At 27.0% G+C, this 13,354-nt stretch overlaps 1 protein-coding gene across 1 annotated transcript; it reads right to left on the reverse strand.

Moving 5' to 3' along the window:
- Positions 1 to 3,326: 3,326 nt before the first annotated feature.
- Positions 3,327 to 4,441, reverse strand: LOC129606526 (general odorant-binding protein 56a-like). The gene is made up of 2 exons (XM_055516881.1): positions 4,325 to 4,441; positions 3,327 to 3,752 (listed from the first exon to the last, which is right to left on the reverse strand). Exons 1-2 carry the CDS (start codon positions 4,373 to 4,375, stop codon positions 3,405 to 3,407), a joined length of 399 nt encoding a protein of 132 aa, XP_055372856.1. The 5' UTR covers positions 4,376 to 4,441; the 3' UTR covers positions 3,327 to 3,404.
- Between the last annotated feature and the right edge of the window lie 8,913 nt (positions 4,442 to 13,354).

Genomic DNA, 13,354 nt, shown 5'->3' on the forward strand with positions numbered 1-13,354 from the left:
GTTCATAGTTTTAAGGTACAAGCACAAACTACTCTGCAAATATTTATATCCTGGTAAATATTACACTAGAAACAAGCGATCAACAATATTGGTACAAAACTTGTGTCACTTTAATGAGATTTTTCTAAAAAATAAACAATCTACGACAATCTTGTGCTTAAGATATGGAAATCTTTCCAATCTTTATACTTAAGATATAGAAATAAATAAAACAATAATTAGTTTGAAAGTAAAGAAATTTTTGTTTATTCAAATAATCCAATTTAAAAATGAGAAAAAAAAATAGCTTGATTTCTAATAAAACGTTTATCAAATACGTGCGGCTATTAAGGTCTTTAATAGGAAAAGTTTGATTGTGATGTATGAAGGTGCCTTGCGGTCGTTCGCTTTCCGGCATAAAATTTACTGAAATGCGGTATAGAAATATTGGAAACTGACATAAATTTGATGTCAGCAAGAACAAGATCAAATAAAACCGTTAACTAATTATAAATTATTCAGATATTAGATTTATTAATTTGTGAAATTTTTCAATAGAAAATGAATGAAAAAAAAATGAGAACAAATAAAATTTTATTGCAAATATCGATTTAACTCAATTTATTAAAAACACAAATAAAAAAATCATATGCTTTTTGACAAACTTCTGTACCTTTAAAATAACTTTTACACATTTCTACAGTTTGTTTTATTATTGCTTTGGAATAGTTTCCTCCATTAATGAGATATTCTTGATTTTTTAGCCAATCATCGTGTAAGACTCCGTTATGTATGAAACCCATATTTTTACCGAAACATTCAAAATAACATTTAATTTTTCCTGAAGCATTCGCAAAATGTTGTTGGGCAGCATTCTGAAAATCAACATTTGAAATATTCAAGTAATTCAAACACTGTGCTACATTTTGGTTCCAATCGAATGTTTCTATACATTTGACCTAAAAGATATGGGAATTAGTATTCTATACCGTAATTATTGTTATAGATTCTTGAAGAAATAATGTTAAAAAAAAATTACAGTTATAAGTTTACCGAGAAAAAACCAAGTGTTGTTAAAATGAAAAATATTAAGTTCCAAATTATCATGTTTTGTCCAATATAGAGCTAGATATTAGAAGGTCTCTTTTGAACTGTTTTATAACTTTAAAATTAATAGTGAACTACCTATTTGAAATATTATTTTTATGAAGTATTTTTAAATTATTTATAATAACATATTTTACTTAAAGCTATTTAAACCGTCAAATTACACATATGTATGAAATGTTAGAATCAAAACAATATTTCAATTATAAACGTATGTAGTGCATGACAAACATGGTTGACTCATTTACAATTTAGAGAAGGAGACTTGTACTTGTGATAGGTTATCTTTTAACATAAATTATGGTAAGAGTAAATAAACTATGGTAACGTATCATAATAACCCAATGGTATGGTAATGTTCGTAAAGTAATGAGACGGAATACGTACTAAATTACATTTCTAAACAGAAATTTATTAAAAATGATTGAAAATTAATTCAATTCTATTGTGATTTTTATTGTATATTAATTGAATTATAAATTGAACTGAAACGAGAAAAAATAGAGTTGACCTTGCCAACTCTGTGATACCCGTACGAATTTGTTTTCCTATGTGCGAATAAAGATGCCATAATTGGCTATGCGACAGACTATGACTTTAAGTTGCTGTATTACCATATTGATTTATGCAAAATTTCGATGCTATGTGTTTTTTTCAAAATACTGTGTGCCAAACTACTATTAAAGTTATATAGCAGCTACCAGAAAGAGCCAAGAAATTTTAAAAAATTTTATCAAGCACATCGGCCCTACTAATATATTTGCTTGTGTGAAATTTCAATACAACAGCTTTTATAGTTTCTGAGATATAGCCAAACAACTTTTGAAGTTGTATGGCAGGTACCGGAAGGAGCCAAGTAATTTCAACGACTTTTATGAGACACATTGGCCCTACTAATATATTCGTTTGTGTGAAATTTTAATACCAAAGCTCTTATAGTTTCTGAGATATAGCCAAAAAAAATTTTGAAGTTGTATGGCAGCTACCCGAACCGGTACCCCGATCACGTCCAATTTAAATAGGATTCTCGCGCTTACCACAATAAATCATTTGTGAAAATTTGGTGAACTTAGCTCAATTAGTTTTTGAGTTATCGTTGGGTTTACTGATTAAAAACCTTAAAAATATAAAGTTGACCTCTTAAATTGAATTCCGATATCAGTCCTTGACTGCATTAGCTGTTCGTAATAAACATTATTGATTATTCTGTTATTTTCAGCATACATGCAAGAAGAAAAATATTTGCCAAGGACTAAAACATGTGTTATTTCTCAGATATTTGTTTTAAATTTTGAGTGTTACATATGTGTCAAAATTGAAAGTTAGTTTCGGTTTTTTTGCCTACTGAAATATGGGAACCAAAGGGTTTTGCTCTAAGTTTATTTTTTCATTATTAGCTAAATTCGACAGTGGTTGAGGGATAGCAAACTTACCTATTAGATATAATGTATACATAACTTAGATCGGTTGCCTTCGAACATGCTCCACATACAGAAAACTTTGTTATGAATTAAATTAGATTAATTACAACCTCTTACATAACTTATGACTTGTAAATGATCATACCTTAAGTTTCTACGGGGTTGACTAATTTAGACTAACAGGCCAACTACTTGATTTTGTGCTGTGTATTAATTTTACTCCTAAACTAATTCATTGCCAGATTTATAAAGCAAGATTGCATGGGATATTGTTGTTTATACTATGCTATTTGATCTACGAGTATCACCGTGTCTTTAACACTGTCCAAGAACGAAATAACACTATATTTCCTTTTGTCACAGAACATTATTTCTATAAATTTCATTGTTTCTGTTAACAACACTAAAGATGCCATATTTAATGTCAGAAGTAATCATGAATTCGTTTCGTCCGAATTCCGGCTTTCAAAATTAACGTTTTTGATTTCATAACTTGAAAAATTTGTGTTTCTATTCTGTCAAGGTCATCAAAGCTGTCTCTATAGATTGTGATACTTGTCCAGTATCTATTTCTACATTTGGTACAAACAAATGAATTTTGAAGATATATCAGAACCTACATCAAATGGCAACTTTTCTTTTTTTCCTCTCCTTTAATGTCCTTAAATTTACTGTGAACCAATTTTTCGTTAATTACCAAAAATTGTCAGATTATCTCATTGTTATAATGTAAGTGATCCCTAGTTGGTGAAACAAAATTTTCAAGTGTTATTTACAACATACTATCTTTAATTTTCGCAAAATAAGGTTTTTTTTATTATATACACAGGTTATAATTATTATAGGAGTAAGGTTTATAAAGTTATTGGAATACAATCGAGTTGGATTATTTTAGCCTTAAATTTTCAAATTATCGTAAAGACAAAATGTGAAATTGTACGCTTTATCACAATCAGATGTATCAGCTGGTGCCAACCACTTATCCTTGCATGTCGCGATAATTTTCTTTACATCCTCAGGTTTTAATCCTTCTTTTAAAGCTGCATATTGTTTTGCAATTTCATCTGCATCTATCTCAGAGTTCGAAATGAATTTCACCTTCTTTCCAAAACAATCAAAGAAACATTTAATTTTTTGTGTAGGATTTTTAAATTTTGCGCTTCTTGCTGTTTCATATTCTTCATTTGTAATTTCTAATTTAGTTAAACATTCGGACTTCGCTTGTTCTGCGTCAACTGCAATTGTCTAAAAAAGATTTTTTAATAATAAACATTTTTGCATAAATAGCACTTTATTGTCTTTATAATTATAATTTTTAAATAATTTTTTAACTGATTGTTACTAAAGTTTTAAAAATGTAACCTACAACAATTTTGTCTAATATATTCTGAAACTATTAACGATTCTAAAATCCTCACAATATTTTTAGAACTAAAAAGGGAAAGGATAATAGAGTTAAAAAGTTTCGGAACTTCAACTTGAAAATTTAAAAAAGACACTAAAATTTTAAAATGTAAATTAACAACATTGTATAAGTGGGTATCGCCTTGTTCACCTATGTTCTTGCCAACAATTAAGACTATTGATCCAATCAATTGTTTTTAAATAAAAACTGAAGCTAACTACCTAAGAAGAGCTCTGTATTTTAAACTTCGTAAAAAATAAAATGTTGTCGCTCTTAAACTTTCCAATCAAATTTTATGATTTTTCATATGTTAATCAATTATACATAGACAATATATTTCTTGAAATTTGTTTATTTAGTTCCTCGACGCTTAGTTTCCAAAATACGAATTTAACAATTTAATCAAACTTACAACAATAACGCAGCAAGTAAATAAAACTACAATTTCAAATAAAAATTTCATTTTAATGCTGCACTTTTATCACAATTCAATTTAAATATTATTTTAGTTTGCTCTAAATGTCAAAATGCTAAAACTAGAAATCACGCCTGGAACCGACTTTTATATATAATTTCCCAATCATAAAAATATTTTGTTTTCTAACGTGTCATTGAATTTAAATAACGTATGTATAACTCTAGTCTGTCAAATAAAATTATCAATCCATTAAAACATTGTTTTTGATAAACAATAAAATTAAAATGTCAGTAAATTAATCACTTAATTTTGTCTCAATTTTTAAAGTTTATATTATTCCAGGTTCAAGGTAATCAGAGTAATTATCATCTAAAACGTATTGAATCATTTTAATTTCGTTAGCTACTCGTAAAATAAGGCAGTTTTCAGAAACTTCCCTAAATTTTATAATAACATATTATATTTTAAATATTGGTTTAAATGTGTTGTTTTGAATAATTATGCAAACTAGAATATGTATCTAATATAAGTTTAAGTTCAATATCATACATTCTACAACGTAGAAATTACGTGAAAATTCGTTTAAATCCCTGATCTCTGTAAACGTTGAGATTTGGAAACTATTCCGTAACAAAAATTTTACCCATTTCTGATACCCTACACAATGATATATAATATTGCATTCTTTGTACTGAATACCCCTGTATATAAACGTAAAAATTACTCCATTACGTCAGAGAATTAATATTCCTTGCCTGGCACTAGCAAGGAATATTAATTCTCTATGTTTGCATCATTTTCCCGTAAATTATTAGATTAGTGAAAAAACCTTAATTTTTAATAATAACATGGTCTACAGCCTCATTTAGCAACACATGTTTGCTATTCTTTAAAATTATTCTAAGATTTTTACTTAATAAATGGAGCTTTAATTTAACCATAAATTATGTAGATTGACAATCTAAGTGTCAATAAACTCAAGATATATTATAAGATTAGATCAACAATCTATATATCTGTTTTTTGTACAAAAAGGAAATAAATTGCAAATAAATTAAAAAGTAGAGGAATTAAAAGAAAATTAATAAAATTTTATCAATATACGATTGGAAGTTTATAAGGTTGAAGAAAAGAAAAACTACATAAAACGTGTAATGCGAGGAACAATAAGAATTAATAAAAAAGATCATATAATTTATTACACTAATATTTGAAAATAATATTAAAATAAAGTTGGGTCAAACCAATAGTTTGCATTGTAGAACTTTTCCCTTCAACAAGTGAAAATACTGCTATTAAATACAGTCTATGTATACCTAGAACCTAGCACATTATTAAAATTGTTTTCATTCATATACGAACTATTTCTAGGATTGCATACATTTAGGATAAACGATTTATGCAGTCTTTGAAATAAAGCGAAAAATAATTTAAAGAGGGATTAAAATAATGCTCGATTTTAAGGGTTAGTTGCGTGAGTTTATTGGCGTGAGTTAGGAAAAATAATTATACTTTTCAATGTCATAGAATTTACCGTTAGCTCCTTACGTTTGCGCGGTTTCGGAAACATAAGGCGCAAAAAATTCAAATTTTACTAATTTCAAGAGGCGATATCTTGAGAGGGAGTGGAGATGGAAACAAATCTTCTAACGAAATAAACTATTTGTTAGTGTCTAAAAGCTCCTAAAATCTCAGGCTCTCAAAACGTGTAGTCTAGAAGAAAAGCGACATCAAAAACTTGAAAAAAAAAACGGACTTTAGATAGCGGTAAATTTGAACGACCATTTCTTGAAGTTTAACTATAATATGCCGTGATAGGAGAAGCAAGCCACTGCCTTTCTGCGTTTGCAAAATTTGAAAAATGGTTATGGCTTCACTGCAATAAATCGTTAAAAAAATTGCATTTTTATGGTTTTCAACTTCTAAAGGGGGGGAGACAACTAAAAATTTTCTTCTACGAAAATAAGTTTCTAGGAAAGATCTATGTAGATATAAAATTTCAGCTTTCTATCATCAAGGGTGTAGAAGTTTTGTAAACAGACACACGGACAGACGGACGGACGAACAGAGTGAAACTACTAAGCACTTTTTTTCAAAAATTTTTTGGAAAAGCGCTAAAAAAATTGAACTTCATTACTTAGTCTAAAAAAAGAGTGCAATGAATTCGAATTCAATTTTTTGTTTTGCATCGACCTGAAAGTTGTTCAAGAATTAATTTGAGATAACATTCATAATACCAAAAAAAATAATAGGTCTTAATAAATATATGGCAACAGATGTAAAAGTGTGGGCAATATAATCAAAACATATATTATTAATACCTTTCTGTTTAAAGCTACCTCTCATTTGAAGAGAAAAAAATTTATTGGCGTAATTACTGTTTCATTTTTGATTTGAAAAAGGTATTTCAGAATATTGTTTATCAGAATTTCAGACGGACAAATTCAACCATTGCTTAAGAGTTGTTTGTCCGCATGAAGAACAAAAAACCACTTCCGAAACAATAACTGCTTAATACAGGTGTAGTCCGTAATTTAAGAAAAATGAAAAATTTAATTTCACAATATATTTGTGAGATCCTTAATGTCGTATATTTTAAACTGACATTATAATGTAGTTCTAACAATTATTATATTTACAAATCTTAATTTAAATTTCCGCAAACCTACCGGAGTTGTTACTTAAAAGCAACTTAAAATTTAATTTCACTTTTAAATATAAAATTTACTATCTTACAGCTAGCAGTCAATTCGAATATTTATAAATTTAAACTACTTACTTAATGTACGAGTATAACAATTATGGAAAACTGTACAGTGACTTTTGCATTACCTATTTAATAAAACTTATGACATTGTTTTGTATAATATTTGATATTTGTAAAGAAATTCTGAAATTCTTAATAGTTAAATACTGCAGTATAAAGTTCTTTACCCCATACAATGGAAAATACAACTTCTCTGGTGATAAAAATTCTAGAATTTTTAAGACTTACAGAAATCTAAGGTTTCAAACCAAAACCATTTTAAAATTATGTAAACCAACTTAGTTCAACTGAAACTGAAGTACATTATGTCATTTTAATGAAAGCGTTCCTAGGTTAGAGCATATTCTAATATAAGACGCTTCATGATTTGCATGATGTTTTTAAGCAAAATAAAATTTTTTTTATATACGTATAATCAATTATAAAAATAATTATTGAAATACGAATTAAAAAATGTTAATTTGCAATTAGCAAAAAAAATATCCTTAGATATTTTTGAACCTCAATCTTGTAACTTTATCCTTCTTGCTTTATTTTTGTTATTATGTTTTTTTATCTCCGAAACATGTAAAGATTTTCAAACCTTAATAAAAAAGAATAAAATTTTCCTATGAAGGATAATTCACATTGAATTTTTTAATTTGGCAAAAGTATAAAAGGCGCAAAAATAAAACATAATTTTTCTAAATTAAAGAATTAAAAAATTAGTTAAGGCGAAATCAATTAATTACCGGCTCGCCCTCAAATCATTTTAAGCATCATGATTATCATTATCATCAAAATTATATTTCTTTTTCTTTCAAATAAATTATAATAAATTCTGCTAAAGGATGATGGTAAAAATGAGGAGTTTCACTATATTTCTCTACAAGTATCTTTTGTTGTTTTCAAAGTTTTGCTTATTTTCTTTTTTCGTTGTTGTTGGAGCCCTTCAGTAAACAAATTTTCATATTGTCCATTTAGAGTATCTTCCTAACATCTCCATAAATTTTCTTGAGAAAATTTTTTATTACAGTTTTTTATCATTTTATTTTATTTTTATTGATGTTCCTGAAATTGTTAACTTTTTATGATTTTTTTTTGCGTTTTTTTTTTCCCATTTTCTTAAGACTATACTGTTGACTGAATGATTTTTTCTAATAAACATGGCGGGAACAAAAAATTAGAAGAGATTAATTAAGGTTTTCAACATTCAAGTGATTTCCTTCAAAGTATTCTAATTTCATTTTGGGTAACGAAAATTTTTTAATGATGCACAACATCTTGAGTTGAAAAAGTGAAGAAATAACAAAACGGCTGAAGAGAAAAGTACCATAAAAAATGTATTAATATTCATTTGCTTTATTTTATTAAGTACATGGTTATTTTTGGAAATCATCTCACTTGTTTTCATATTTTTTAGATGTTGAAAAAGAGCAATGTTAATAGGTGGATTTGGCGACCCACTACATTTTCTTAGAGTTAAAGTTAAAATTAATCTTTTTGAAACAAAAGAATCAAAGTTCATCATGTCACTTACAATTTCTTTGTTATTGTCCATTTGTTATTGCTTTATTATTGTCCATCTAACATGCAAAAATTTTTATTTAATTTTTTCAAATTTAGTATCTAAGAATTTCAGTTCCTTTTCAAAAGTAGTCATAGTTCATTTTGATTTTTTTCTGCGAAATAAACGTTGTATGCTGATTTTGTTTTTAACGGGTCATAAATATTGACTTTTGAAATTTAACTGAAATTTAAACAAGCAATACGTGACAGAAAAACCTATCCATTTTGTACTCTTCATTAAGGTCAAGTCAATCACGAATATCTACTGAGTTTGAACCCACTGGTTTGTATTGTGAAACTTTTCTGCTATCACTTTAGTTTTATTCGAAAGTCTACCGAACTTTTCAAACATACTTGAAGTAAAAATGGAGAAACTGAGTCAAATATAAAAAATATTGAGCAAAATGGTTAATTACCATAATATCCAAAAAATTAATCAGCAAAAATTTAAATGTTTTAATAAAAAATTTTAGTAAAAAATTAAAAAAATAAAGTTTTGGAATAGAAATGAAAAAAATTGATCATTTCCCACCAAGATTAGGCAAAAAGTTTAAAACTTACCATATTGACGACTTATGATAAAAGAGATTAAGATAAAGTTTTGGGATAATGAAAAAGTTTCATACAGTAGATTTCATATTAGTATCAGCCAATATCCAAATTTTTTCATATAATGTGAAAAAAATTTAAGTCCTAAATAGAATTGGTCATACTAAAACGTAGTACGATTAAAAATTAAAGATTCGGAGTTAAGGATTTAACAAATTTTTCAAAGCGAAAAACGACACTTATAGACAGAACGAGATAATTCGAACGAGTAACGTAAACCTGGAAGCTTAACATGTATTCTTTATACAAATTCGTTTTCATAAAGAATACTCTATAAAAAATTGAATTTTGATATCTAGACCATCCTCCGTCATTCTTTTTTATATTGGAGTATATGTATGGAATTTTTTGGTCTAAGCTAACTTTTTACCAAATCGCATATCTTGTAACACCATGTAAGGGCTAAAATTAAAAGCATAAAAAAATTATAAATATTTTCTAGCTCATCTTTAGTTTCCGGTAATTTTTTTCCCTTTTGCTCTCTTTATCATTTCCTTTATATTTTTGTTTTTTATTATTGCTATTATTGTCCTAATTTTTTTCTTTCTCTGTATTTATCTTCAAGAATATGTGTACGTATTGACTGTTGTTTTGTTCAGCTTTTTGTTTTAATATTTTTTTTCATCTCTGTCTCTCTCTTTCTTACCTTTGAGAAATGTAAATTTTTATAAGAAGTGGCTAAGAAGAAAATTTAATAATGAAAGACAGGAAAAAGGCAAAGAAATGGAAAACTTAAAATTAAATTCATGACATCAGCCGTGACATCGAAACAAGGATAAAGCCATAAAAATTTGCATAACAATTTAAGACGATTGAAGATAATTTAGAAAAAAACAAATACCGTACACACATATTAAGTTGCACATATAAATATGCTATATTTAATGGTATAAAAATGGAGATACTTACTAGATTGGCATAAATGTGTTAAATGAGATATTCAAGCATTTTCGCTCGAATTCTTCCACAATTATGTAAATTGTTTTCGCTTAAAATTTTAAACTAATTTTATTTCTGCTGATTATTTTCAGGAAGTGCAATTTTCTGAGTATATTAGATGACCATTTATTCTTTGCAAATACAAAATAGATCAAGAAAACTTACAAACTATGAGTATTTGCTTCTTGGTATATTAAAACTAAATTATATTTGTTATAGCTTTAAAGACGATCTCTACAATTTTGTAATTAAAAGCTCTTAATTTTTATTATTCATTAACCCTTGCTATTTTAACGGTTAAAAACATGCTTACTATTCTAAATTGAGATCCGAAACAATTACAAAATTGTAAATATGAAAGGTAGGTATAGGATATATTTAAAAGTATTTATTTTTAGTGAACAAACATAAAACATTTGAATTTATTTTTTACTGTCACTGCACAGAAAAGGCTGATTTAAATATTTACATGACCGTTTATTTTTTGTGCATAATCTTGAAGTTTGCATAAAAAGTTTTGTTTTAAAATCGGTTTCTGTTACTTGTAGTGCAAGAATCGCCGTACTACAAAATCTTGAATTCAATATATTTTATATGCAAAAAAATCTGCAAATACCAAGGTCCAATGTGTAGTTGGTTCGCGTTTAAAATGTTAAAATGTTCAGACTGGGTATTTCGAGTATAGAAAAATTATGCATGTACATATGTAAATTTAATTTTTATTTGACACAGCTGATGTGGCTGAAATGTAAATATGTTAAATTAAAAAATTCTGTACAATAACAGCAAATATAAAAATGTGACTCTGTTGTTGCCATCGCGACTTCATGAGCTTAATATGCAATGTCATAACACAAGCTAATTAAAGTAATAAAAATCAAAACATAATAATAATAATGTACAATGAATGTATTGAGTGACGAGTATTCTTGATCTACGAGAAACCAGTTACTTCGAATCTTCGGAGTAACGAGTATTGAAATTAGGAGTAGCTAGTATTCACACATCACTATTTTAAAAATTGAATTTCAATTTCCGAATCCGAAATGAGAATATTATTTAAAAGTCAATAAAAATGGTATCAGTATACAACTATGTATATCGGAATTATAAACTTAGATGCAAACAAAACTTCTAATTTAAATGAATTAGAAGTTTCGCTGCTTATTAAAGTTAAGAGAAAATCAAAGTATATATTCCGCAAACAAAGTATAATATTAATTTAATGTATTTACATTCATACATAGAGCCGCTCAGCACGCTATCCAACATTTTTGCAAAAATGAATTATTATGTTCAATAGAGCTGTAATGGCCTAAAAAATTGTTCTATATTTTCAAAATACTTAGTTTACTTTTCTCTTTACTCTATTTTGACATCAATTCGTTTTTGGCTTTTACAAATTTTCTTTAAAATATTTAATTATTTCAATAGCAATTTACTCGAAATGTCATATATGTAAGTTGGCCACCAATGTGCTGAGCGCCTCTTATGTACATACATAAATTCAATGTAAAATAATAATTGAATTGAAAAGAAGAAAATTAATGGTTGACTAAGTTTAAGCTCTCCATTCGAGCAAAAAATCATAGAGAATGAATGAATTGGTTTTCATAAAACAAAAAATAATTAAAAGCTCTGTAGTACTTGATTTTCATCTTCAATTCAATTCAATTTTATTACGTTCACTTCAATTTTTATAAGTTCTGTTCAATTTTATTCAACCAAACAAGTTTGTTAGAGAATATTTACGGCTATAAAACAAAATTAAGCTTTAGATAACTTAATTAGGTTCAGCCACTATTCTGCAAAGATTAACAATATGAAACACTTTAACAATGTACGATACTAAAGAATAAAACTAAAAATTAAATTATGCCGAATGCTTTTTTGAATTTTAATATCTTTATTTGCCTCTTTTTTCTATAGTAAGTCATGTACCTACTTTTAGATGCTAATAAAACAAAAACAAAGTGAATAAAACTTTAGCACTTGAACTCAATCATAGTAGCGCATATGCATAAATTAATAAAATGTGGAACACAAATTTTTAGCCATAACGTGAATTAAGAGCAGGTTTAATTAACTTTTACTTTTTTTCATTCAGATACAAAATTATTTAAAATTCAAAAAAGAGAAGAATTTTAAAAATTTTTGAAATTTAGATTTATAATTGAGTTTTGTTTTTGTTTGGCGTATATTACCAATGTTACGCTTACTAATTCATTAACATCGATTATACAATAGCTATTGATGAATAATTTATTTTTAAAAGCAAGCTGTGGTACCCCAATATTCAAAAGGCTACTGGTAGGAAATATTACGAGTATAACATTTAAAAGTTCTTTTTTTAAGACAAAAACTTTTGCAAACAAAAAATAAACTGATTTTGAATAGTAAGGTTCGACATTGAATTATTTTTCAAGTTAGTATATTTTGTGTTTTCAAAAATTTTCGAAATAGAAAATTAGAGCCGTTGATCGTGTATTTCGCTATTTTACTAGTCAAGTGAGATCAAAATCAAATAATTTTCGAGTGAGAAAAATTACTCCCTCTTGCGTATTTCGTTTTTTCCTGAAGTGTATACAAAATTTATTCACTTTGTTTTTGAAAGTGAGACGTTCAGTCGATAATTTGAGAAAAACTCAAAAATCCTATTGAAAAAATGAAACATCTATTAGAAAAACGAAGAATTCTGATTTAAAAATGAATAAAAAGTGAGTAAAAAAGTGAGATAATCGTGTATCTGTTATAGTGTGGCTGTTAATACAAATAATCATATAAATAAATAAAAATTTTCAAATAAACACCAAGAATTCACTACCCGTTACAATCCTACATCACTACTACAGTTTTCTTAATTATACTTTCAACGCTTAGTAGATTACCTTTCTGAATTGCCGTCAGTCGCAAAATTAGCCAAAATAAACTATATTTGTCGTTATTTGAGACAATATTCATAGGATGTCATGATGGAATTTAATTCAATTTCCTAATAATTATTGAGCTTTGCAAAACATATCAGTTTATTTTAAAATTAGAAACCATACAACACAGAACATCGCATTTTACAAGAAAATGTTGCAAATCAGACCAATTACTCAGATAAACAAATTAATTCTACCTTTATCTTCTATATAAATGTGGTCTATATTTTATCT

The sequence above is a fragment of the Condylostylus longicornis genome, unplaced genomic scaffold, assembly GCF_029603195.1.
Source record: "Condylostylus longicornis isolate FDR11 unplaced genomic scaffold, ASM2960319v2 ptg000018l, whole genome shotgun sequence".
NCBI lineage: Eukaryota > Metazoa > Arthropoda > Insecta > Diptera > Dolichopodidae > Condylostylus > Condylostylus longicornis.

Coding starts and splice junctions, on each gene's coding strand:
- LOC129606526 (XM_055516881.1), bottom strand. CDS start 4,375: ATGAAATTTTTATTTGAAATTGTAGTTTTATTTACTTGCTGCGTTATT. Junction 3,753..4,324: donor TTACTTGCTGCGTTATTGTT/GTAAGTTTGATT, acceptor AATCTTTTTTAG/ACAATTGCAGTTGACGCAGA.